This window comes from Trichomycterus rosablanca, chromosome 5 (assembly GCF_030014385.1).
Source record: "Trichomycterus rosablanca isolate fTriRos1 chromosome 5, fTriRos1.hap1, whole genome shotgun sequence".
NCBI lineage: Eukaryota > Metazoa > Chordata > Actinopteri > Siluriformes > Trichomycteridae > Trichomycterus > Trichomycterus rosablanca.
In genome coordinates this window covers 24,287,474-24,313,893 of record NC_085992.1, presented here as the reverse complement: position 1 = coordinate 24,313,893, position 26,420 = coordinate 24,287,474, and the positions used below count along the sequence as shown (strand labels likewise).

Sequence of the window (26,420 nt, the reverse complement as noted above, 5' to 3'; positions counted from 1 at the left end):
GATTTAGATAAAGGTGTCTGCTAAATGCTGAAAATGTAAATGTAAATAAAGAGATAAAATTAATATTGAGCAGAATTTAGTTCCCCTTATTGGTCCGGCCCTCCACAACAGTCCCAGTTTCTTATGTGGCCCCTTGGAAAATTTAATTGCCCACCCCTGCTCAAAGACTAGCTCCTCTGTTGGGAAACCTACCTTTCTCTTGAAACCGTTATGGCCAAAACAACCCAAAAATACTTTTGATTTGTGTCATATTATTAAAAAAATTTGATATTAAATAAGTTACTCACCAAATTAAGATCAAATGCCAGGGCCAATTGTAGAAATAGCTTTAAATAAAAACTTTGTCTCAAAGGCTGCTGGGAATCACAAAGCATGCTGTTCATTTAACAACCCATCCATATGCTTACATTAATAATGTTTTCTTCTTAGATGTAATGTCATCTAAGAAATTCCTATCTTCATTTGTTTTTAGGTACAAAACTGGGGCTTGGTGCATCAGCAACATGGGTTGCAAAACAAGATCCATGTATTTTGTCTTTTGCTGTATGTACTTCATGTTTCTTCACTTGTGTTGCAAAGCCCAAAATGAGAACATGAGAAGTAAGATACTTCATTCTCATTATGTCATTCTCATTACCACTGCATGCAAACTTCTGTCTTTGTAACATCAGCTAATTGTATATGTTGAACAAATTCATTAACATACTATACTAAATAACAAGTACTGCATATTAGATCTCATATGATTGTAAAAGTTGCTTTCTTTGTCTTTCAGGTTGTAGAACAGCCCCCAGTGATTTAGTATTTATAGTCGATGGCTCTTGGAGTGTGGATGACACAAATTTTGAGATAGTAAAACGGTGGCTGGTAAACATTACAACAAGTTTTAACATTGGTCAAACTTTCACCCAGGTTGGGGTTGTCCAGTACAGTGATGACCCTGTATTACACATACCACTTGGAAAACATTATTCAACCACAGATCTCATCAGAGCCATGGAGTCCATAGAATATATGGGGGGCAACACCAACACCGGAAAAGCCATCAAATTTGCCGCTGACAAACTATTTGCACTATCTGAGCGAGGCCCAAATGGGATTGCAAAGATTGCTGTGGTTTTAACAGACGGGAAGTCGCAAGATGTAGTGATGGCGGCTGCAGAGGCCGCAAGGAAAAAAGGGATCATACTATTTGCAATTGGTGTTGGGTCTGAGACAGAGGGGGAGGAGCTAAAAGCAATAGCCAACAAGCCATCTTCAACCTACGTTTTCTATGTTGAAGACTTTAAAGCCATCTCCAAGATTCGTGAAGTTATTAGACAGAAGCTGTGTGAAGGTAAACATTTCTGCATTAGTTTATCCTACTACTACATGACTATACTACTGTGCTACTATACACCAATCAGGCATAACATTATCACCACCTTCCTAATACTGTGTTGGTCCCCAAACAGCCGCTCCCAAAACAGCCCTGACTCGTCAAGGCATGGAGTCTGACACCTATCTATGAGAACCAGCATTAACTTCTTCAGCAGTTTGAGCTACAGTAGCTCATCTGTTGGATCGGACCACACGGGTCAGCCTTCGCTCCTCACATGCATCAATGAGCCTTGGCCGCCCATGACCCTGTCGCCAGTTTACCACTGTTCCTTCCTTGGACCGCTTTTTATAGAGACTGACCACTGCAGACTGGAAACACACAACAAGAGCAGCAGTTTGAAAATGCTCTGACTGTCGTCTAGCCATCACAATTTGGCCCTTGTCAAACTCACTCAAATCCTTTTGCTTGCCCATTTTTCCTGCTTCTAACACATCAACTTTTAGGATAAAATGGATAAAAAACCCACTAACAGATGCCGTGATGAAGACATAATCAGTGTAATTCACTTCACCTGTCAGTGGGGGCTGCACAGTGGCTAAGTGGGTAGCACTGTCGCCTCACAGCAAGAAGGTCCTGGGTTCGATCACCAGGTGGGGCGGTCCAGGTCCTTTCTGTGTGGAGTTTGCATGTTCTCCCTGTGTCTGCATGGGTTTACTCCAGGAGCTCTGGTTTCCTCCCTCAGTCCCAAAACATGCAAGTGAGGTAAACTGAAGATACTAAATTGTTCATTAGTGTGTTTGATATAACCTTGTGAACTGATGAACCTTGTGTGAAGATAAACTACCGTTTCCTGTCATGAATGTAACCAAAAGTGTAAAGCATGACGTTAAAATCCTAATAAACAAACAAACCTGTCAGTGGTCATAATGTTATGTTTGGTGTGTATATTTGTGCTTAAATAATTGATATCTACCTAATCATGTACACAGTGTGCACTTTAGTGTATAATCATGCTGCTTTATATCTACATTTACTTAGAGGTAGACAGTTTGTTGGGTTTGCTGTACAGCTGTACCAACATCACCTCATAGATTTAGAGAACAACTTTTATGATTATCAAAAAATGCTGGTAATGTTTGTTTACCTGGTTGGTACAGGGCGTCATTCTATTTGTATTTTTTCTATGACTTGGAAGGTCTTCTTAAATATCTATAAATGTATGGTGTATAATATCTGTTTTAGGTAGGTTTGTTCTACTTTGCTGACAAATATAAATATTGATGGAGGTAATTAAATAAATTGCAGGATTACTATCAGAGGAGTTGGTACACTTATCAGCCATAACATCAAAACCACCTCCTTGTTTCTACACTCACTGTCCACCTACCATATAGAAGCACTTTTAAGTTCTACAATTACTGACTGTAGTCCATCTGTTTCTCTACATACCTTTTTAGCATGCTTTCACCCTGTTCTTCAATGGTCAGGACCCCCACAGGACCACCACAAAGCAGGTATTATGTAGGTGGTGGAACATTCCCAGCACTGCAGTGACAATGACATGGTGGTGTGTTAGTGTGTGTTGTGCTGGTATGACTGGATCAGACACAGCAGTGCTGATGGAGTTTTTAAATACAGTGTGCACTCACTGTCCACTTTATTAGACACTCCTATCTAGTTGGTTCACCTTGTAGATGTAAAGTCAGAGACGATCGCTCATCTATTGCTGCTGTTTGAGTTGGTCATCTTCTAGACCTTCATCAGTGGTCACAGGACGTTGCCCACGGGGCGCTGTTGGCTGGATATTTTTGGTTGGTGGACTATTCTCAGTCCAGCAGTGACAGTGAGGCGTTTAAAAACTCCAGCAGTGCTGTTGTGTCTTATCCACTCACACCAGCACAACACACACTAACACACCACCACCATGTCAGTGTTACTGCAGTGCTGAGTATGACCCACGACACAAATAATACCTACTCTGAGGTGGTCCTGGGAGAGTCCTGACCATTGAAGAACAGCATGAAAGGGGGCTAACAAAGCATGCAGATAAACAAATGGACTACAGTCAGTAATTGTAGAACTACAAAGTGCTTCTACATGGTAAGTGGAGCTGATAAAATGGACAGTGAGTGTAGAAACAAGGAGGTGGTTTTAAGTAAGTCTTTTATAAAATTTGCTGCTGTGATTTAAATTTTCTAGTGTGATTTTAAATCTGTTGGTGTGTTTTGAAATCTGTTGGTATGCTTTTTAATTTTACATCTACTACCTAAATCTTCAATGTACCTAAAAAAAGCAATACTGTCTGGAGCTGTCTGGGATGTGCTGGACAAAGAAGTCCGATCCATGGAGGCCCCACTTTGCAACTTACAGGAGTTAAAGGATCTGCTGCTAACATCTTGGTACCAGATACCACAGCACACCTTAAGGGGTCTAGTGGAGTTTTTTTGGGCTGTTTTGGCAGCAAAAGGGGGACCAACACAATATTAAGAAGGTGGTCATAATGCTATGCCTGATCGGTGTAGTTTGCCAAGAGTTCTGGAATTGAACTGCTTAGGTTTGGTGGAGAGATGACTCTGAACAAGCTGTCTAAGGTCTGCAGGAACGTGTGGGAGATTAGGATCTAGCCAGAAGAATGGTCAAAATTGGTCTTGATTCCACTGCCTTAGAAAGGTGACTTGCTCAAGTGCAGCAGCTACAGTACAATTGCACATGCTAGCAAGATCCTGTTGCAAGCAATCCTAAAATGGAGTATCCCCACAGACACTACGGCCAAGGATAGAGAGAAATCTCATGTCAAGAAGGCCCTGGGTGAATGTGGTTATCCCAACTGTGCATTCGTAAAAGCGGGAAAAATGGCCAAACACAGCTCTAGTGGATCGAATGGAGAAGGACAACTGCGGTCTAAGCGCAAACCAGTGGTGATTCCGTATGTGGCGGGAGTATCAGAACAATTGAGACATATATTCTCCAAACACCGTGTTTCAGTTGCTTTCAAAACCCAGAACACGCTACGCCAGAAATTAGTTCACCCTAAGGACCGGGTTTCTCGACACAAATAGAGTAACGTAGTGTATGCTGTTAGGTGCAGGGAGGATTGCCGGGAACTGTACATCGGGGAAACTAAACAGCCACTGGTGAAACGGATGGCCCAACATAGAAGATTGACCTCTTCTGGCCAGGACTCCACGATTTACACCCACCTGCAAGCCAGCGGCCACTTATTTAATGATGAAGATGTGCAGATCCTTGACAAGGAGGAACGCTGGTTTGAACGGGGAGTCAAAGAGACCATCTATGTGAAGAGGGAATGACCATCTCTGTGACCCTCTCAGGGAGGGGGCCTGAGAGTACATCTCTCACTATCTTACAACGCCGTAATAGGAGCTATACCCCAATCATGTGTGAAAGACACACATTGCCATTGTAAATAATGGTCATTGTGATTTGCATATGGACCTGATCACCAGTTCCATTGTTATGCAATGAGCGGTGATTAGTCGTTATGCAAATCGGCTGCATATAAGGTTGGGGTATTCACCACCAGCTCAGACTGAAGAAGTAATTCAGATTGAGTAACGAAACGTATCTCTACAACAAACTTGTGTCCAGATGAACTGATTCAACTTTGTGGACACTATATTAATGTTTTTCTTATGTTCCCAAGGCATTTGGTCCAAGTACTACGAACTGCATACAATATGCTGCTGTCAGGAACGCCAATCATACATCAGCATGGTTTAGGGTATAGGGAAAAGGATGGAATTTCTTACCATGTCTGTTTAACATCCTTGAAAAAAATTTTATAAGACAGATGCTACACGGATTTGCCAGAAAATTTAGAATTGGTGGAAAGACCATTATTAATCTCAGGTATGCTGTTGACACTGTACTATTGGTCACATCACTAGAACTACAGGAGCAGTTGTGTCATGTCAAGAGAGCTGCAAGGAATATAACATGCTAACAAATGCAGCAAAAACTAAAATAATGACGAACACTAAAGAAGCACTGGAGATTATAGTGGGAGGTAGAAGATTTGAACAAGTCGATTCCCTCCTACATTTGCAAAGTAGAGTGTTAAATACTATTTGTGATAATTACATTAAAAAGATTTGGAAAAACAGATCAAGTCAACTGATGAAATCCCTGGTCTGGTCAAGAGCCACATATGGATGTAATGCCTGGACACTAAAGAAAGAGCAATAGATATCATTTCAGGCTTTTGAAAACAAAAAAACTGACCAAGTTTAAAAGACAGCCAGTACAGAAAAGGAGCTACTGGCATGTGATAAACACTCACATGCTAACTATGAATGCAGTGTTATGCAAACAAGGAAGACCAAGAGTAAGCTGGACTGACAACATCATGACATGGATTGCATTATTAGGAGCTAGTGTGCTACAAGCGATGAGACAGAGGGCTTTGGAAAAAGCTGGCACATCAGTGCAGCCAACCACTGCAAATCGATGACTGGGTAAGGACATGGCATGAGTTTTAACAGCTTGGTTACAGCAAGGTTTTCCTAAATGACCTAAATGGACATGTTGGTGAAGGAAACAGAGGAGATGAGGAAGTGATGGGTAGGTTTGGTGTCAAGGAAAGGAACCAGGAAGGACAGATGGTGGTGGATTTTGCCAAGAGGATGGAAATGGCTGTAGTCAACACTTATTTCCAAAAACGGGAGGAACATAGGGTGACCTATAAGAGTGGAGGAAGGAGTTCACAAGTAGACTACATTCTGTGTAGAAGAGGAAACCTGACGGAGATTGGGGACTGTAAGGTTGTGGCAGGGGAGAGCGTGGCCAGACAGCATTGGATGGTGGTGTGTAGAATGACTGTTGTTGTGAAGAAGAGAAAAAGTGTCAAATCAGAGAAGAAGACCAAATGGTGGAAGCTGGGGAAGGAGGAATGTGGTGAAGAGTTCAGAGAGGAGCTGTTAAAGGCTCTGGGTGGTAAGAAAGAGCTTCCAGATGACTGGGCTACTACAGCAACAGTGATTAGAGAGACAGATAGGAAGGTACTTGGTGTGGCATCTGGACAGAGAAAAGATGATAAGGAAACCTGGTGGTGGAATAGTGAAGTGCAGGAAGCGATTCAAAGGAAGAGGTTAGCCAAGAAGAAATGGGACATTGACAGGACTGACGAAAGTAGACAGGAATATAAGGAGATGAAACGTAAGGCAAAAAGAGAGGTAGCAAAGGCAAAGCAGAAGGCGTATGAGGAGTTGTATGAGAGGTTGGACACTAAGGAAGGAGAGGAGGACTTGTATAGATTGGCCAGACAGAGGAATCAGGCTGGATAGGAATGGTAATGTTCTAACAAGTGAGGAGAGTGTGATGGGAAGATGGAAGGAGTACTTTGAGGAGCTAATGAATGAAGAGAATGAAAGGGAAAGAAGAGTAGAGGTCATAGGAACGGTGGATCAGGAAGTAGAAAAGATCAATGAGAATGAAGTTTGGAAAGCTTTGAAGAGGATGAAGAAAGGGAAGGCAGTTGGACCTCAATTATTCAATGGCATTGTTGAGAGTGAGAAAATGCCAGAGGAATGGAGGAGAAGTGTGCTGGTGCCCATTTTTAAGAACAAGGGTGATGTACAGAGTTGTAACAACTACAGGGGAATTAAGTTGATGAGTCACACAATGAAGATCTGGGAGAGAGTTGTGGAAGCTAGACTTAGACAAGAGGTAACTATTTGTGAGCAGCAGTATGGTTTCATGCCAAGAAAGAGTACCACAGATGCCATCTTTGCTTTGAGGATGCTGATGGAGAAGTACAGAGAGGGTCAGAAAGAACTTCATTGTGTCTTTGTTGATTTAGAAAAAGCGTATGACAGAGTGCCAAGGGAGGAGCTGTGGTGTTGTATGAGGAAATCTGGAGTGGTGGAGAAGTATGTCAGACTGGTACAGGACATGTATGAGGACAGCAGGGCAGTGGTGAGATGTGCTGTAGGAGTGACAGATAGCTTCAAGGTGGAGGTGGGACTACATCAAGGATCGGCTCTGAGCCCCTTCTTGTTTGCTTTGGTGATGGACCGACTAACAGATGAGGTCAGGCAGGAATCCCCATAGACTATGATGTTTGCAGATGATATGTGGTGAGAACAGGGAACAGGTGGAAGATAACTTGGAGAGGTGGAGATATGCACTTGAAAGAAGAGGAATGAAAGTCAGCTGTAGCAAGACAGAGTACATGTGTGTGAATGGGAGAGAGACAGGTGGAACAGTAAGGCTACAAGGAGCAGAAGTCACAAAGGTGAAGGACTTCAAGTACTTAGGGTCGACTGTTCAGGAAAATGGGGAGTGTGGTAAAGAGGTCAAGAAGAGAGTCCAGGCAGGATGGAGTGGATGGAGAAAAGTTTCAGGAGTGATTTGTGACAAAAGGGTGACAGCAGGGGTCAAGGGAAGAGTTTACAAGACAGTGGTGAGACCAGCTATGTTGTATGGTTTGGAGACAGTGGCATTGACAAAAAGACAGGAGAAAGAACTGGAAGTGGCAGAAATGAAGATGTTGAGGTTCTCCTTGGGAGTGACAAGGATGGATAAGGTTAGGAATGAGATAATCAGAGGTACAGCACAGGTTAAACAACTAGGAGATAAAGTTCGAGAGGCCAGACTGAGATGGTTTGGACATGTCCAGAGGAGGGACAGCGGGTATATTGGTAGAAGGATGTTAGATATGCAGCTGCCAGGAAAAAGACAAAGAGGAAGACCAAAGAGGAGGTATATGGATGCAGTTAGAGAGGACATGGAAGTAGTTGGGGTGAGGAAAGAGGACGCAGTGGACAGAGTGAGATGGAGGAGGATGACTCGCTGTGGCAACCCCTGAAAAGGGAAAAGCCGAAAGAAGAAGAAGGTTACAGCAAGGTTTTCAAAATGTAATCAGTATGCATTAAAAAAGTGGGTAATATTTATATTCAAATCATATAAAAAATGAACAAAAAAGCATCACATCTCTAGCAGGAGGTTATGTATACATTGTACACATTCCAATGTATGTTTGCATACATAACCTACTTTCCTCATCAAACAATAGCCTTAAATAACTGTTGTTACCATCGCAACAGATTGTTCCATAACTTGTGGGAGCAAACATATTCTAGTGAAATGTTTGGATGATACACAGCTCTTTTCCATGCCTGTGTGTGCTTAGCATAGTCTGTCTCTGAGCTTACTGCCTGAGATACTGCAGTACACAATTATTAGTGGGGGATTAAAAATTAAAACCAACCTAGTAAGGTTTGTTGGTTGAATGGGACACCATTCTTTCATGATTGCTTAAGTGTTGTTTTAATGGAGGAAGGTACTTCCTAAAAGAGTGGTAAACCATCATGTCATCTAGGCATTGGTAGTGTTATTATAGCAGAGATCACTCCTTTCAAAATTATATTGATTTGCATTGGCACTTTTCTGTCAGAGGACAAGTGGATCCAAACCGTTTCAGGAAAATGTAATCCACAGCATAATAGTGCCATTAGTGTCATTGTCCTGGTGTACACTCATGGACCTGCCAACATGTTGAATATGCTGAAAGTGAATTGTTTATTAAGACTCATTAGCTCACTGCACTATTTATTGTGTTGTAGATTTGACTTTCAATGGATATAATTTCTATTTTACCTATCAATCTGCACAATCAGCCATAATTACAAGGTAAAACATAGTTTAGAGTTTTTTGAAAATGAATGAAAAGTCAAAAACTGTTAAAAATCTTTTTTTTTACAAAATTTTTTACTGGGCCACTCAAGGACACAGACCTCCCCCGAAGTCACCCTTTGAGCCATTGTTGTGTTGTGGGAGTTTTAGCTCTTTTGATGTGTTCACTTCGTTGATATGGGTTATTAAGTGTAGATTAATGAGTAAAAATGACAATTATATATTTAAAATCAAATTCACAACAAAGTTTACAAAAAGGAGTATAAGAGTTTTAATTAACTGTATATACACTAATGTTAGAAAATATTGACACTACTTTGAATGATTAATGTAATGATTAAGTATGGACATTTTAGCTACACCCATTGCTTAAAGGTTCAATCAGTTATATATTATACTATATATATTATATTATATATATTATTATCAGCCATAACATTAACCTCCTTGTTTCTACACTCACTGTCCATTTTATCAGCTCCACTTACCATATAGAAGCACTTTGTAGTTCTACAATTACTGACTGTAGTCCAACTCTTTCTCTACATACTGTTTTAGCTTGCTTTCACCCTGTTCTTCAATGGTCAGGACCCCCACAGGACCACCACGCAGGTATTATTTAGGTGGTGGACAATTCTTAGCACTGCAGTGACAGTGACATGGTGGTGGTGTGTTAGTGTGTGTTGTGCTGGTATGAGTGGATCAGACACAGCAGCGCTGCTGTAGTCCACTCACTGTCCACTATATTAGACACTCCTAGTACCTAGTTGGTCCACCTTGTAGATGTAAAGTCAGAAACGATCGCTCATCTATCGCTGCTGTTTGACTTGGTCATCTTCTAGACCTTCATCAGTGGTCAGTGAGGTGTTTAAAAACTCCAACAGCGCCGCTCTAAGCATCTTGCCCTACCTGCATTACTCCATTTAATTTTGTTAACATTGCTGTAACAATGTTCAACAAGCTCATGATAAACTAGTACATATTTTTTGGCTATAATGTACTTGTTAAACATTTGAAAACAATAATCATATTTATTAAATTAGCTGTTGCTGTTGCTGGTTAACACTCAGCATACCAATTTAGCATAAAGCGGGTAGAGAACAGAGCTCTGTGCAAAGCATTTATGTTTTTTGTATGAGACTTGGCAAACCATTTCTTCACAGACAATGTTTTGAGCATGTGGACATTAAAAGGCTGGAACAGAAAAGGGGTTCCCCCAAACTACTGGCACAAAGCTGGAAGCACACAGAATGTCATTGTAGCTTTTAGATTTCCTTATTCAGAACCAATGGGTCCAGCCAAACATGTAAAAAAAAAAACGTCCTGACTTACTATTTCTCTAAAAACTGTACTGTTGTCTCTAATTTGGCATCTTTATTGTTCTAATTATATCCACTTTATCTGGGTTCAGGCATCCCACTGCCAGACTGGAAAGTATGATTCATCAGGCCTTTCAGAACTGTGATAAAGTTAATGATTCAGAATTTGGAAGTGATGGTTTCTCATCTTTTTCTTTATTTTAGTGGCCAGGATTGCATGCATATTTGCAAAATATTCAGAGTACTTTGCCAATACTTTAACTACAGGTCCTTTTTTCAGTTAAACGCTTTCAGTTTAGCCTTCCTTATATTTTTTTCACTTCACTATTACATTGTGACATTCCAAGAAACTTACTTTATTAAAAAGAAGTTTGTTTATGATTTTACCATTTTTTATATGGTGTTTACTTATTGTTAACCCTCTGACGCATAGTGGTCACTACAGTGGACAGCTATTCGCAAGCTGTTTTTTCACAAGCACAGGTTTCCATGCTTTAAATTCATATCAGCCCTTACAGTGGACACTACTGCATCAGTCTATAGGGTTCTACCCAGTGGTCAGTAGTTGTTACTGCAACTAGAATTCCTTTCAACCAAGATGGCCGATGAAATGCTAAACAAGTGTCACATGGCAGAAGAATCTTGCCAATCTTTCTAATCTAGAAGATCCTTGCAGGTTAAAAAATATTACGACATAATGTCTAATCTAAGGAATAATAGATTTGTTTTTAATTTAAATCAGATATTGATTTCACATAAGGAGTAACTTCTCAATATCCATGTGTCCATTAAACTGGACATCATGCATCTGCAGCTATATTTTAGCCATACTATTCCTATTCAGTCATACTATTTCTATTCAGCCATACTATTCCTATTCAGTCATACTATTCCTATTCAGCCATACTATTCCTATTCAGCCATACTATTCCTAGTCAGTCATACTATTCCTATTCAGTCATACTATTTCTTTTCAGCCATACTATTCCTATTCAGTCATACTATTCCTATTCAGCCATACTATTCCTAGTCAGTCATACTATTTCTATTCAGTCATACTATTCCTATTCAGTCATACTATTCCTATTCAGTAATACTATTTCTATTCAGTCATACTATTCCTATTCAGTCATACTATTTCTATTCAGTCATACTATTCCTATTCAGTCATACAATTCCTTTTCAGCCATACTATTTCTATTCAGTCATACTATTCCTAATTCAGACATACTATTCCTATTCAGTCATACTATTTCTTCAGCTTTGTTTTTTTGAAAATACTTTATGTCTAGTGACTTTTTGTTGTCAGTCAGTTTGTTTATCTACATGTGAATACACCCCTGTGCAATATCACTTAAATGTCAAATAAGTCAAATTAAATTGCATTGTTTCTACGTTGGCAAGTAGAGTATTCCCTCTTATGAACAACCAAAAATAAATACAGTAGACCCTTGAGTTACGAACCATTTACCATACAAACATTTTGAGTTATGAACGATCTTTTTCAACTTAACATACGAACAAATTTCAGATTACAAACCGAAATCTGCGAAACACAAACACAAAATGACGTCACAAAAAAGTTGACTCCGACCGTCTCTCTCTATATACACACATATACAGTGTATCACAAAAGTGAGTACACCCCTTACATTTCTGCAAATATTTCATTATATCTTTTCATGGGACAACACTATAGACATGAAACTTGGATATAATTTAGAGTAGTCAGTGTACAACTTGTATAGCAGTGTAGATTTACTGTCTTCTGAAAATAACTCAACACACAGCCATTAATGTCTAAATAGCTGGCAACATAAGTGAGTACACCCCACAGTGAACATGTCCAAATTGTGCCCAAATGTGTCGTTGTCCCTCCCTGGTGTCATGTGTCAAGGTCCCAGGTGTAAATGGGGAGCAGGGCTGTTAAATTTGGTGTTTTGGGTACAATTCTCTCATACTGGCCACTGGATATTCAACATGGCACCTCATGGCAAAGAACTCTCTGAGGATGTGAGAAATAGAATTGTTGCTCTCCACAAAGATGGCCTGGGCTATTAGAAGATTGCTAACACCCTGAAACTGAGCTACAGCATGGTGGCCAAGGTCATACAGCGGTTTTCCAGGACAGGTTCCACTCGGAACAGGCTTCGCCAGGGTCGACCAAAGAAGTTGAGTCCACGTGTTCGGCGTCATATCCAGAGGTTGGCTTTAAAAAATAGACACATGAGTGCTGCCAGCATTGCTGCAGAGGTTGAAGACGTGGGAGGTCAGCCTGTCAGTGCTCAGACCATACGCCGCACACTGCATCAACTCGGTCTGCATGGTCGTCATCCCAGAAGGAAGCTGACGCACAAGAAAGCCCGCAAACAGTTTGCTGAAAACAAGCAGTCCAAGAACATGGATTACTGGAATGCCCTGTGGTCTGACGAGACCAAGATAAACTTGTTTGGCTCAGATGGTGTCCAGCATGTGTGGCGGCGCCCTGGTGAGAAGTACCAAGACAACTGTATCTTGCCTACAGTCAAGCATGGTGGTGGTAGCATCATGGTCTTGGGCTGCATGAGTGTTGCTGGCACTGGGGAGCTGCAGTTCATTGAGGGAAACATGAATTCCAACATGTACTGTGACATTCTGAAACAGAGCATGATCCCCTCCCTTCAAAAACTGGGCCTTATGGCAGTTTTCCAACAGGATAACGACCCCAAACACAACCTCCAAGATGACAACTGCCTTGTTGAGGAAGCTGAAGGTAAAGGTGATGGACTAAACCCAATTGAGCACCTGTGGCGCATCCTCAAGTGGAAGGTGGAGGAGTTCAAGGTGTCTAACATCCACCAGCTCCGTGATGTCATCATGGAGGAGTGGAAGAGGATTCCAGTAGCAACCTGTGCAGCTCGGGTGAATTCCATGCCCAGGAGGGTTAAGGCAGTGCTGGATAATAATGGTGGTCACACAAAATATTGACACTTTGGGCACAATTTGGACATGTTCACTGTGGGGTGTACTCACTTATGTTGCCAGCTATTTAGACATTAATGGCTGTGTGTTGAGTTATTTTCAGAAGACAGTAAATCTACACTGCTATACAAGTTGTACACTGACTACTCTAAGTTATATCCAAGTTTCATGTCTATAGTGTTGTCCCATGAAAAGATATAATAAAATACTTGCAGAAATGTGAGGGGTGTACTCACTTCTGTGATACACTGTATATATATACAGTGAGTGAACATTCGGACAGTGGACAGTGTTTTTTTTTGGTGTTGTCTTTATATTTTGTAAAATTCTGTATTAAAATGGCCCCAAAGAATGTACAGAAAAAGCGTAGTGGTGAGAAAATGAACAAATCTATTATTATTTGTTGTTGTATAATTACTCCTGCCAGTAGCTGTCACTGTGTATCAGACAGTGGGGACAGTGAGTGAAAGAAGAAGGCTGAGTAAAGTGTTCTTTCGTTCGTGCAATTACACCTACAAAATACAATTGAAATAAGGAAGGAAATAATAGAGAAACATGAGTTATTGTTGTTTCTGGTAGATACATAAAAAAAAAAAAAGGAAATGTGTTATGGTGTATGGTACAGCACACATACTGAAATGTGATGTGTGTTTTTTATGTACTATACAGTACTACTGTGTATTGTTGTTTATTATTGTTTATTACAGTATTATATATTCTATAACTCAAGATTTAAGGGAAAATATACTTGTATTTATAACAAAAAAGACCATTTAAGACATTAGAAAGGTTAGGTAAGGGGGTGGTTTGGGAGGTCTGGCACGGATTAATTCTATTTACATGATTTCTTATGGGAAAAATAGGTTTAACTAACAAACATTTTGACTTAAGAACAGCCCTTTAGAACCAATTAAATTTGTAAGTCAAGGGTCTACTGTACCTTAGAAAGACTATGTTAACAGTACAGGCCTCAGAGTAGACAATCAATGCAACAAAAGTGAATACATATAGGAGTTTCTGTGACAGCTCAGAAAGTGGGAAGGACTTTGCATAACATCAGCCTCTAAAAAATCTCTCCACATATTTGTGCAGCACTGGTATCTTCCATATTAAAAATTTACATCTCAGTAATAAAAGGTGTACAATTACTGTTAGGTGATACAATTTTGAATTATTTGACATTTAAGTGATACTGCACATGGGTGTATTCACTTCTGTTGTATACTGTATGTCTGTATATTGTATGTATGTACACTATATTGCCAAAAGTATTCACTCACCCATCCAAATAATTGAATTCAGGTGTTCCAATCACTTCCATGGCCACAGGTGTATAAAACCAAGCATCTAGGCATGGAGACTGCTTCTACAAACATTTGTGAAAGAATGGGTCGCTCTCAGGAGCTCAGTGAATTCCAGCGTGGTACCGTGATAGGATGCCACCTGTGCAACAAGTCCAGTCGTGAAATTTCCTCACTACTAAATATTCCACAATTAACTGTCAGTGCTATTATAACAAAGTGGAAGCAATTGGGAACGACAGCACCTCTGCCACGAAGTGGTAGGCCACGTAAAATGACAGAGCAGGGTCAGCGGATGCTGAGGCGCATAGTGCGCAGAGGTTGCCAACTTTCTGCAGAGTCAATCGCTACAGGCCTCCAAACTTCATGTGGCCTTCAGATTAGCTCAAGAACAGTATGTAAAGAGCTTCATGGAATGGGTTTCCATGGCCGAGCAGCTGCATCCAAGCCTTACATCACTAGGCGCAATGCAAAGCATCGGATGCAGTGGTGTAAAGCACGCCGCCACTGGACTCTAGAGCAGTGGAATCGTGTCCTCTGGAGTGATGAATCACACTTCTCCGTATGGCAATCCGATGGACAAGTCTGGGTTTGGCGGTTGCCAGGAGAACGGTACTTGTCTGACTGCATTGTGCCAAGTTTAAAGTTTGGTGGAGGGGGGATTATGGTGTGGGGTTGTTTTTCAGGAGTTGTGCTCGGCCCCTTAGTTCCAGTGAAAGGAACTTTTAATGCTTCAGCATACCAAGAGATTTTGGACAATGTCATGCTCCCAACTTTGTGGGAACAGTTTGGGGATGGCCCCTTCCTGTTCCAACATGACTGTGCACCAGTGCACAAAGCAAGGTCCATAAAGACATGGATGAGTGAGTTTGGTGTGGAAGAACTTGACTGGCCTGCATAGAGTCCTGACCTCAACCCAATAGAACACCTTTGGGATGAATTAGAGCAGAGACTGCGAGCCAGGCCTTCTTGTCCAACATCAGTGTCTGACCTCACAAATGCGCTTCTTGAAGAATGGTCAAAAATTCCCATAAACACACTCCTAAACCTTGTGGAAAGCCTTCCCAGAAAAGTTAAGGGCCGACATCATATTAAACCCTATGGATTAAGAATGGGATGTCACTCAAGTTCATATGCGTGTGAAGGCATATAAGCGAATACTTTTGGCAATATAGTATATTTCTGTATGCAGTGTTGTGTGGCTGTGTGCCCTGGGTATGTATAAATAACTGAAAAAATGTTTAAATGTTTATCTAAATTAATTATGAAAAAGAATTAATGTATTTACAGTGCTGTTGCACATACCACAAACTCAATGCTATCTGTCTTTACAATTGTTTGTTGCAAAACAAATGAGTAATTAAGTGTTGAGTAATTTTGTTTTTTGCCTTTTTCTGTAAATGCAAAATTTGTTTCTGTAAATCCTCTTTCTATGTGGTATAAAGCATGGGATATCTGTATTATTATTAATACCATGTTTTTCCCTTTAATATATCATAGAAACTGTATGTCCAACAAAAATACCAGTTAACTCCCGAGATGAGAAAGGATTTGACATTCTTCTTCACCTAAACTTGGCCAAAAAAGCCAAAAAGACGCAAGGATCCTCTTATGGAATGAAAGCCTACCAGGTGACACAACGAGACGATTTAACTGAAAATACCAGGTATATTCTAAAGATAACTTTGGGTAATGCTTTATTAATAGTACCCTAATTGCACTGAAATATGCAGTTCATCTACAATGTAGCAACACATGAACAAAAGGAAAACTCCAAATCTGAAAATGTTGGGACACTATGACAAGTGTAAATAACAAGTGTGACAAGTGTTTTTTGACTTTTGTTTTATTGCAGACAGTTTGAACCCATGACTTTCATGTTTTGTCTGGTCAGTTTCATTTCTTTCATTAATATACATCCATTACCACAGCACATTTCAAAAACAGAGGGAATTTAGGGCTTGGAATGAGGTAAAATATTTAAAACGGTATGTGATTTAAAACAGTTGATGTCAAGGTGAGAAAATCCAAAATTATGAAAATGTTTAAAAACAATGTTCATCAAATAAAAATGTAAAGAGATTTGCATATTTCTCCCTCTGCAATGTTTAATATCATTCAATGATTTAAGGAATCTGCAAGAATTTTTAGCGTATAAAGGGCAAAAGTGCAAGCCTAAGCTGAACACCCATGATCTTTGATCCCTCAGACAGAACTGCATCAAGAACCGTCATTCACTACACTACCATATGGAGTTACATTCACACATGGCACTTTACTGTGCAAAAAAGAAGCATTATGTTAACCCTGTACAGATTTGGCATCGAGTTCTTTGGGCTCTGAGGCATCTGGGATGGACCATCACACAGTGGAAGCATGTATTGTGGTCAGAAGAAGCAGTATTCCAGATATTTTTTGGATGAAATGAACGCAGTGTGCTACGGATCATATGGGGTATGAGGTTGTGTCAGTGCCCTTGGCAAAGGTAAATTACTCTTCTGTGATGGCAGCATTAATGCAGAAAAGTACAGATTTTCTAGAATTTAGTAGTTAGAGCAAGATATGTTTTTTTTCAAGGAAGGTCCATGTATTTTCAAACAAGACAATGCAAAACCACATGCTGCGCACGTTACAACTGGTACTGCATTGGCCTGTCTGTAGTCTTGGCCTGTCCTCAGTAAAGAATGTGGAGAATTTTGAAGTGAAAAATGCGACCACGACAACCCCTACTGTTGCACATCTTGTCACAATTACAAAGTGGTAAATGCTTTACTGTCCCTACTTTTTTGGAATGTGTTGCAGGCGTGAAATGCAGGAATGGTTGTATATTAACAAATAAAATGAAGCTGACCAGACACAACATGAAATATTTTGAGTTCATGCAGTCTGCAATATGTCATACTGACTTGGGGTTGAAGTTATATCGTAATAAAAATGGAAATGTTATTATTTAATTCATAATATTAATTCCTAATTATATATTAATAAAGATATTAAGGGGCATTGTCATTTAAAGCATTACTAAATGTTGCTTTTCTTATGCATGATTTATAGTACTATAAATTGACACAGTCACATCAGTTTAATGTCTGTAGGGCTTTGTTTCCTGATGGGCTTCCTCCATCATACGTGTTCGTGGCCACACTTAAGTACAAAGGCTCCGTACTTAAAGAGAACTGGGATCTATGGAGGATTCAGACTACGGATGGAGAGCCACAGATGGCAGTAACTTTGAATGGCTTTAAAAGAACTGTCGTGTTTACCACATCAAGCAACACATCAAGTGGAACACAGACAGTGGTTTTCACTAAGTCACCAGCAAAAGTAAATATGCAGCATTACAAAACAGACCTCTGAATTATATTTTCAATCTATTTAGCTGATAAAACTGTAGATATGGTATAATAATCCGAAAAAGGGACAAAGACATTGTGGCACAACACGAATGTACAGTTTTTATTCATTTCATTATTTATTAGAGCATACTAATCGTCAAAATTTCTATTTTGTTGCTTTAAGAACCAGGATTTCTAATTCTATATAAATGGGGATTTTCTATTACAGTTTTAAAGTAATCATTGTTTAATATATGTATAAATATACTAAATATACAGTATATAATATATGTTAAATAACACATATTAAATATATGTATGAATATACAGTATAATATATAGTCCCATCCAAAAGTATTGGAACAGTGAGGCCAATCCCTTTATTTTTGCTGTAGACTGAAAACATTTGGGTTTGACATTAAAAGATGAATATGAGACAAAAGATCAACATTTCAGCTTTTATTTCCAGGTATTTGGAATTTGGATCTGGATCTGATACACAGTTCAGAAGATAGCACCTTTTGTCTGAACCCACCCATTTTTCTTGTGAGCAAAAGTATTTGAACATGTGACTGTCAGGTGTGTTTTGTTGCCCAGGTGTGTCATGTTACATTGATTATTTAAACAATAAATAGCGCTGAATGTCTACGCTCAGTTTCAGATTTGGGTTTTGCCTGTGCAGACAGTGCATTTATAGTTAGAGGAGTAACCAACATGAAAACCAGAGAGCTGTCTATGGGTGAAAAACAAGCAATTGTGAAGTTGAGAGAAGGTGGAAAATCAATCAGAGCCATTGCACAAATATTGGCCATAGCCAGTACAACCGTTTGGAATGTCCTGAAGAAAAGTGTTGTCACTGGTGTACTAAGTAACAGATGTCGAACAGGTAGACCCAGGAAAACAACAGTAGTTGATGGCAGAAACATTGTGCGTGCTGTAAAGAAAAGCCCTAAAACAACTGTTATTGACATCAGCAACAACCTCCAGAGGGCAGGAGTGAAGGTATCACAATCTACTGTTCGCAGAAGACTTCATGAACAAAAGTACAGAGGCTTCACCAGAAGATGCAAACCACTAATGAGCAAGAAGAATAGGAAGGCCAGGCTGGAATTTGCCAAGAAGTACAGATAAAGTTTTATGGACTGATGAGACAAAGATTAACTTTTACCAATGTGATGGAAAGGCTAAAGTTTGGAGAAAGAAAGGATCTGCTCATGATCCCAAACATACAAGCTCATCTGTAAAACACAGTGGAGGTAATGTCATGGCTTGGGCTTGCATGGCTTCTTCTGGGACGGGCTCATTAATATTCATTGATGATGTCACGCATGATGGCAGCAGTACAATGAACTCAGAAGTCTACAGAAACATTTTGTCTGTTAATTTAAAGAAAGATGCAACCAAACTGATTGGGAGATCCTTCATCATGCAGCAAGATAATGACCCAAAACACACTGCCAAAACTACAAAGGAGTTCATCAGGGGCAAGAAGTGGAAGGTTTTGGACTGGCCTAGTCAATCTCCAGACTTAAACCCTATAGAGCATGCATTTTTCCTGCTAAAGAGGAGACTGAAGGGAGTAACCCCAACACCAACAAACACCAACTGAAAGAGGCTGCAGTAAAAGCCTGGAAAAACATCACAAAAGAAGAATGCAAAAGTTTAGTGATGTCAATGGGTCACAGGCTTGATGCAGTTATTGCAAGCAAAGGATTTGCAACTAAATATTAAGTCTTATTCACTTTAATCTGTTTTAAGTTGATCTGTTCCAATACTTTTGCTCACAAGAAAAATGGGTGTGTTCAGACAAAAGGTGCTATCTACTGAACTGTGTATCAGATCCAGATGTAAATACCTGGAAATAAAAGCTGAAATGTTGATCTTTTGTCTCATATTCATCTTTTAATGTCAAACCCAAATGTTTTCAGTCTACAGCAAAAATAAAGGGATTGGCCTCACTGTTCCAATACTTTTGGAGGGGACTGTATTAAATTTTGCTGCTCAGGTGGCGCAGCGGTAAAAACACACGCTAGCACACCAGAGCTGTGATCTCGAATACATTGTATTGAATCTCAGCTCTGCCATCCGGCTGGGCTGAGTGGCCACATGAACAACGATTGGCCTGTTGTTCATATAGGGGTGGGGTATTAAGCTGGATAGGAACTCCTGGCGACTGATGCAACTACGACCTCTGCTGGCTGATTGATGGCGCCTGCACAGAGGTGGGGAAAAGAGTGCAGATCAGGGTGTGTCTCTCCCTACGCAAGGCTTATTCTCATATATGCACTGGCCTAGTGTGGGTGACAAAATGCATACGGTTGCTGCCCACCTGTCGGAGGGGGCGTGGGTTATCTCCTCAAATCAGAGCAGCATTAGTGAAGAGGAAGCATGACGCAATCGGGCAAATTGGACGAGCTAAAAAGTTGTGAGAAAAAAGGGGAGAAAATTCAAACACAAAATATACCTATATAAAAAATAATATATGAAATTTTATAAAAACTTGTAATGCTACTTTCAAGTTTTCACATGACTTATTTCCTGTGAGCACAGAAACTTTTTGATGAACAATGGCATCAGCTGCGTCTTCTAGTAACAGAGGAAGATGTCACTCTTTACGTTGATGACTTGGAAATTGAAACTTTGGTCCTGGAACCTCCCGTTGGCATTTTTATCAATGGAAAGATACAAGTTGGAAAATATGTCAACAAAGAAAGCACTGTTCCTGTAAGTCTTACAACTACTTCTGTTTCAAAGCTGTTTTTAAAACTACATACAGTATATCAGTTCCTGCACTGGTAGTAAATATTTTTTTATAATTTTTGAAAAGACACAGAAACAATAATTCAAATAAAAGAATAAAAGGCAAAAATTAAAAGTCTTCAAATTAAAAGAAATGGTTGATTAAAAAAATTAATGAATTAATTAATAAATTAATGAAATGAATACATCAGCCTGTCAGCATGTAAATCAGCATATCACTGACTAGCCATGAGTTATAATAGGCAATTGAACCCCTCCCCCAAACTATCATCCTGAGACCCTGTAGTTTCATGGATAACTTGTATTTGAGTTATGTTGGGGGATTTAACCATATCTCCAAAATACCTTTGTAAGACCTTATACTGTTATGAATCACTTGTAGGATTGAACCGCATCCCCAAAATACCTTCGTGAGACCCTGCATTCTCATGGACAAACTAAAAGGCGTTGAGTTTCAAGGTATTTTTTCCCATAAGGATGTATAGGAAACCTGTTAATGCCTTCCATGGTGCCGTGGACTTGCATATATTTTAGGCATATGTAAAATAATGGGGTTGTTTTTGACACGTATACACTGAAAATAACACAAATATAATCTAAAAACACTGAAATAAAAAGCTAATTCTTACAATTTCAGATAAACACAGATACATGTGGAGCTTTCAGAGCTTATTTTTTTCCACACAAATGCAGATTCATCTCATATTCGCACTTTGATGACGTCTTACCGCACCGCTCAAGCCGAGCGCTGAACAAAGCAACTGTTCATTGTTAATTTGAAATTAAATAAATATAAAAAAAAAAAAAAAAAACTGAACACATTGAGTTTAAGGGAAACGTCGAGTTTACGGGTACAAATTTCTCAACAAAGGGCGTTGAGTTTCAAAGATTTTGAGTTTAGGGGACATTGAGTTACAAGGTACCACTGTACTTAACTAATGCAAATAATATCGCAGTTATTTATACAAATCTGTCCCGGTACAGTTTGAAATACAGAAACTACGAATCTACTGTGACCCTGAGCAGAATACCAGAGAGACTGCTTGTGAAATTCCTGGAGTTGTGAGTACATGAATATTGGATTCTCATATTTGGCAGAGGCTCAGTGTGTATAACATGTTACTGTTATTAGCTTACCTATGCTATATATTTTTTTAGTTATCTGCTATAATAACGGCAGCATAAATGTGTAAACTATGGATTTGTTGGCCATATCTTGTATAATTGCATATCATATCATGTATAATATATATAATGTCATCTAATATCATATATCATATAATATCATGTATAATTGCGAATTTCCCCACTGTGGGACTAATAAAGGATTATCTTATCTTATAATAGGCATGTTAATGCTGCACCACCATAATTCAAGATTTACTCACCCTGATTGGTCCAGAAATGCTTTATCACTGTTTGTCAGTATTAAATGAAGGATGCAGAATTTTATTTTGCAATTGTTACCACTGCATGTGCATTAAACCTAGAGAACAGTGGTTGACTAATGAGTAGAGCTTTGGGCTATCCGAAGAAAAGATGTGGGTTTAAATCCAGGGTCTGCAGCCGTGCAGCCATTGTTGGGCCCTTGAGCAAAGCCCTGAAACCTCTTGGCTTCAGGGATGCAATACAAAGACTGACCCTGCACTCTATGCATAAATCATTTTATTGTACTGTAAACATGTATATGAGTATATGACAAAAAAGGAATTCTATCTATCCTAGTTTATTATAAACTGTGCTGATTTGCTGCATTATTTCTCACTGTCATCTCCTTTTTTTATTTGTAGGATGGAAAGGTATGTATATTGGTCAGTGGCTTTACTTGCTTTCACAATGCAAAGTACTTTTTCTGTTGCAAAGGTAAGACTCCTGGATTGTACTGTTACATGGTAAACAATGTCAAACCTATTGTGCCCAAGTTAAATAATGTTTTATTTGGCTTGCACATTAGAGGTGTTGACCTATATCTTTGTATAGTTGCTTTAAGAGCTTTGTCAAGAATGATTTACCATTGTTTTAGTATAAACTTAACAATTTAGTTGTGTAGACTTTAGACTTTAAAATAAGAATGTTTCAAATGTGAAATAACATCACATTACTTTGTGGCTTTTTCAGTGTACCAATGGACCAGCTGATTTTGATCCAACCCCTGAGCCATGTATCTGTCCACCAGGGCCACCTGGAACTCCAGGCTTAAAGGTTAAATATTTTCACATTTTCTTCTTTTCTAAAAGTTAATTAAAGCTTTTGTGGCCATAGCCATAAATTTTACACGAGTGGACCAGCTCTACAGGTGTGTGTGTGGGGGGTGTCTTCCTGCCATTCTAAAATATTTGAAAATTAACTAACACATGATATGAATGTTTTTTTTTGTTTTTTTACATTTTACAATTATGGCTAATAGTTCAATGACACGGATTAATAAAGTACAACCATAACCATAATTATGTAAACAGAAACCTATGCACTGTTAGGCAAAGTCAAGCACAACTATTGTGACCAAGGTTTAGGAAAATATAGTACACCAGTCATTTGTCTCTTGCTCATAATGATTCGCTGCGAATGAAAGCTGACTTTAGTAAAACATAAAACTACTTACACTTCAATCAAATGACACAAATACTGCTATTTTTGATAAGCAAGTACAGCAACACAAGATACATTATGAACAGACAATAAATGAAAGCTACTACCATAGATTGCTACTACATAGATTGCTACAATGATTGACATTTTAAAAATAGTTTTCTAACAAATATAATGTAAAGAAATTTATTTTATTTAAATATGCCCATGACTATTATTGGTAGTTGTATAAATGTGTGGCTAATAAACTTTCCAGGTAACATAGCTACTATAGCTAATATTAGGGATAACTGATTGATTCACAAAAAAAAGTTTGTCACTTAATACAATTACTGACACTTTTTTAGCCAAAATATTACTTATTTTCACAATGACAGTTCCAACACTGTCATATTCATGTTAACATTACCTTTTCATGTAAGTCAAAGCTGTTATAAAGACTTAGTTGAAGTAAAGTGCTGGTAGCATGGTTACAAAAATAAGTGTGCCATCAACAACTGATGGGAACACTGAAGAATTATAATGTTACACAAAGCTATTGAGAGAAATATGTTTACAGTGGAACCTTGCTATTCATATACAGTTTTTCAGGGGGCTGTTCAAAGTTTTCAGAGTCGTACAAATTTCAAATCAATTTTCCCATAAGGAATAATGTAAATTGGATTAATCCATTACAGGCTCCAGATAATTGCTTATTTGAACCTTTATAATATTATAAAATCATGCATAAAAACTATAATGCCAATAAATGTACATAAAATAAATTTTTTTTAACTACACTTGACCTATTTAAAGCAAAAACAGTCACTTATTTTGCCGTATTAGCCTCTTTTATTGCTTCTTTTTCAATACAGTTGATATGATGAATTTGCCATACCATATTGGTCTGGTCCAAAATACGAGTTCCACTTTCAGACATCACAATAAGTTCTTTTTTTTAGTTCAATTTTACATTTTACATTTACATTTTCGGCATTTAGCAGACGCTTTTATTCAAAGTGACTTTTAGTCTAAGCAACTGTGGATTAAGGGCCTTGCTCAAGGGCCCAACAGTGGCAACCTGGCAGTGGTGAGGTTTGAACCAGCAACCATCTGCTTACTATTCGAGTACCTTACCCGCTAGGCTACAACTGCTACAAATTCAGTGAGAATTTTATTCTCACTGCTTTCCTTTTAGGGTTGCTTTATTCACTAATCCCTTTTAGACCAATGATTACACTTGTTTTTGATGAAAAGCAGTGAAATAACACAACATTTCACAGAGTTTGTACAAATAATGCTTAGTGAACAAGAGCCAATGCGAGACTCAAACTCAGTCAGGACTGACTGTGTGGTTTGGTCCGAATTCTGGGGAAAAATGTCGACAAATGTCGGGTTAAATTTTATTCAAAAAGTTGGACGAATGCAAAGAGAGTAGAGAGGCAGACGAATAGTGGGATTCTACTGTATTTCTACTGTGTGTATCAGTATATTGGGGATGGAAAGGGTTGAGCATATCTGTATATTGGTCATTATGTATTGTGGAATAAAGTACTAAAAGAGGTATGGTAACATTTAGTCTAGTCTCTAAAATCTCGCATGGATTTTAAAGTACCTTTAACCCATAATTGAAAAAAAAAGTTAAATAAAACATCCTACTAATGTTTAAATTTTATAAGGTCATGTCTATACTTGTAAATGCCGCGATTCGGCTGGAAATCATATAACAAGGTAATGAGCTCTTCTAATGCTTGTGACTTATTTTCTTTGGCTCTGATAGCTTAAAATGTAATCAATTACTTACTTACTTACTTACTTACCTAAACAATCCTATCATGTATCATCCTATCAATCCTATTATGTAATTTTTTTTGTTACACTTTAATGAGCAATAAATACTATCACAACTTTAATTAGATGTATGTTTATGTAAATATTTGGGGCAGTTTTCAATATACACATTTGTTATACTATTTGTAGGGAGAGGAAGGAGGAACTGGAGATCCTGGTAAACCTGGTCCTGTTGGTGCTGATGGTAAGCCTGTGAGTACTGTGCAGTTTAATCCAAACCTCAGATCAACTGGAACACATGCGAGGCATTAAAATATCACATCATAATACTATATATAAATATTTTAATGGCCTTCCAAAATATACACTGATTAGGCATAACATTATGACCACCTCCTTGTTTCTACACTCACTGTCCATTTTAAAAGCTCTACTTACCATATAGAAGCACTTTGTAGTTCTACAATTACTGACTGTCGTCCATCTGTTTCTCTGCATGCTTTGTTAGGCCCCTTGCTGTTCTTCAATGGTCAGGACCCCCACAGGGGCTGACACTGACATGGTGGTGGTGTGTTGGTGTGTTGTGCTGGTATGAGTGGATAAGACACAGCAATGCTGATGGAGTTTTTTAACACCTCACTGTCACTGCTGGACTGAGAATAGTCCAACAACCAAAAATATCCAGCCAACAGTGCCCCGTAGGCAGCGTCCTGTGACCACTGATGAAGGTCTAGAAGATGACCAACTCAAACAGCAGCAATAGATGATCACAACACACACTAACACACCACCACCATGTCATTGTCACTGCAGTGCTGAGAATCATCCACCACCTAAATAATACCTGCTCTGTAGTGGTCCTGTGGGGGTCCTGACCATTGAAGAACAGGGTGAAAGCAAGTTAAAAAGTTATGTAGAATAATAGACGGACTTTAGTCAGTAATTGTAGAACTACAAAGTGCTTCTATATGGTAAGTGGAGCTGATAAAATTGACTATGTGTAGAAACCAGGAGGTGGTTTTAATTGTTATGGCTGATTGGTGTATTTAGCCTGCATGTGAAAAAGAAACTAACAAAAAAAATGGGAATAGCCTGGACAAGGCACCAATCCATCACACTTATGTCATCCCCCCTCAGACATAGCTAATCTTGTCTGTCTGGATGCCCAACTGCCCAAAAGCAATGCTGAGATTCAAACCCAGATCTTCCAGCATTGCACAGCATTCAAACTCAGCAGTGGTGGGCTAGCCATTTGCCATTTCATTCATAAATAGTTTAACCATTTTTTTCACACTTATAGTCTTTATATAATAGTGATGTAAAAACAAAAATGATTCAGTCAGCATATGAAACATGTCATGAGCCCTTTGGCATTAATACTATTACTTTCTTAGGGGCTTGGCAGTCTTGC

General features: G+C 38.9%; 1 protein-coding gene across 1 annotated transcript in view; it reads left to right on the top strand.

The window, feature by feature from the left end:
* The first annotated feature begins 482 nt into the window (after positions 1-482).
* Positions 483-26,420, top strand: part of col21a1 (collagen, type XXI, alpha 1) — a 68,925-nt gene continuing 42,987 nt past the window's right edge. Inside the window, exons 1-8 of the mRNA XM_062995874.1 lie at positions 483-600; positions 776-1,336; positions 16,056-16,221; positions 17,651-17,879; positions 20,441-20,614; positions 21,635-21,712; positions 22,769-22,852; positions 25,199-25,261. Of these exons, the coding sequence (XP_062851944.1) occupies positions 504-600; positions 776-1,336; positions 16,056-16,221; positions 17,651-17,879; positions 20,441-20,614; positions 21,635-21,712; positions 22,769-22,852; positions 25,199-25,261 (1,452 nt within the window). The 5' untranslated portion in view covers positions 483-503. The remainder of the gene's footprint in view (positions 601-775; positions 1,337-16,055; positions 16,222-17,650; positions 17,880-20,440; positions 20,615-21,634; positions 21,713-22,768; positions 22,853-25,198; positions 25,262-26,420) is intronic.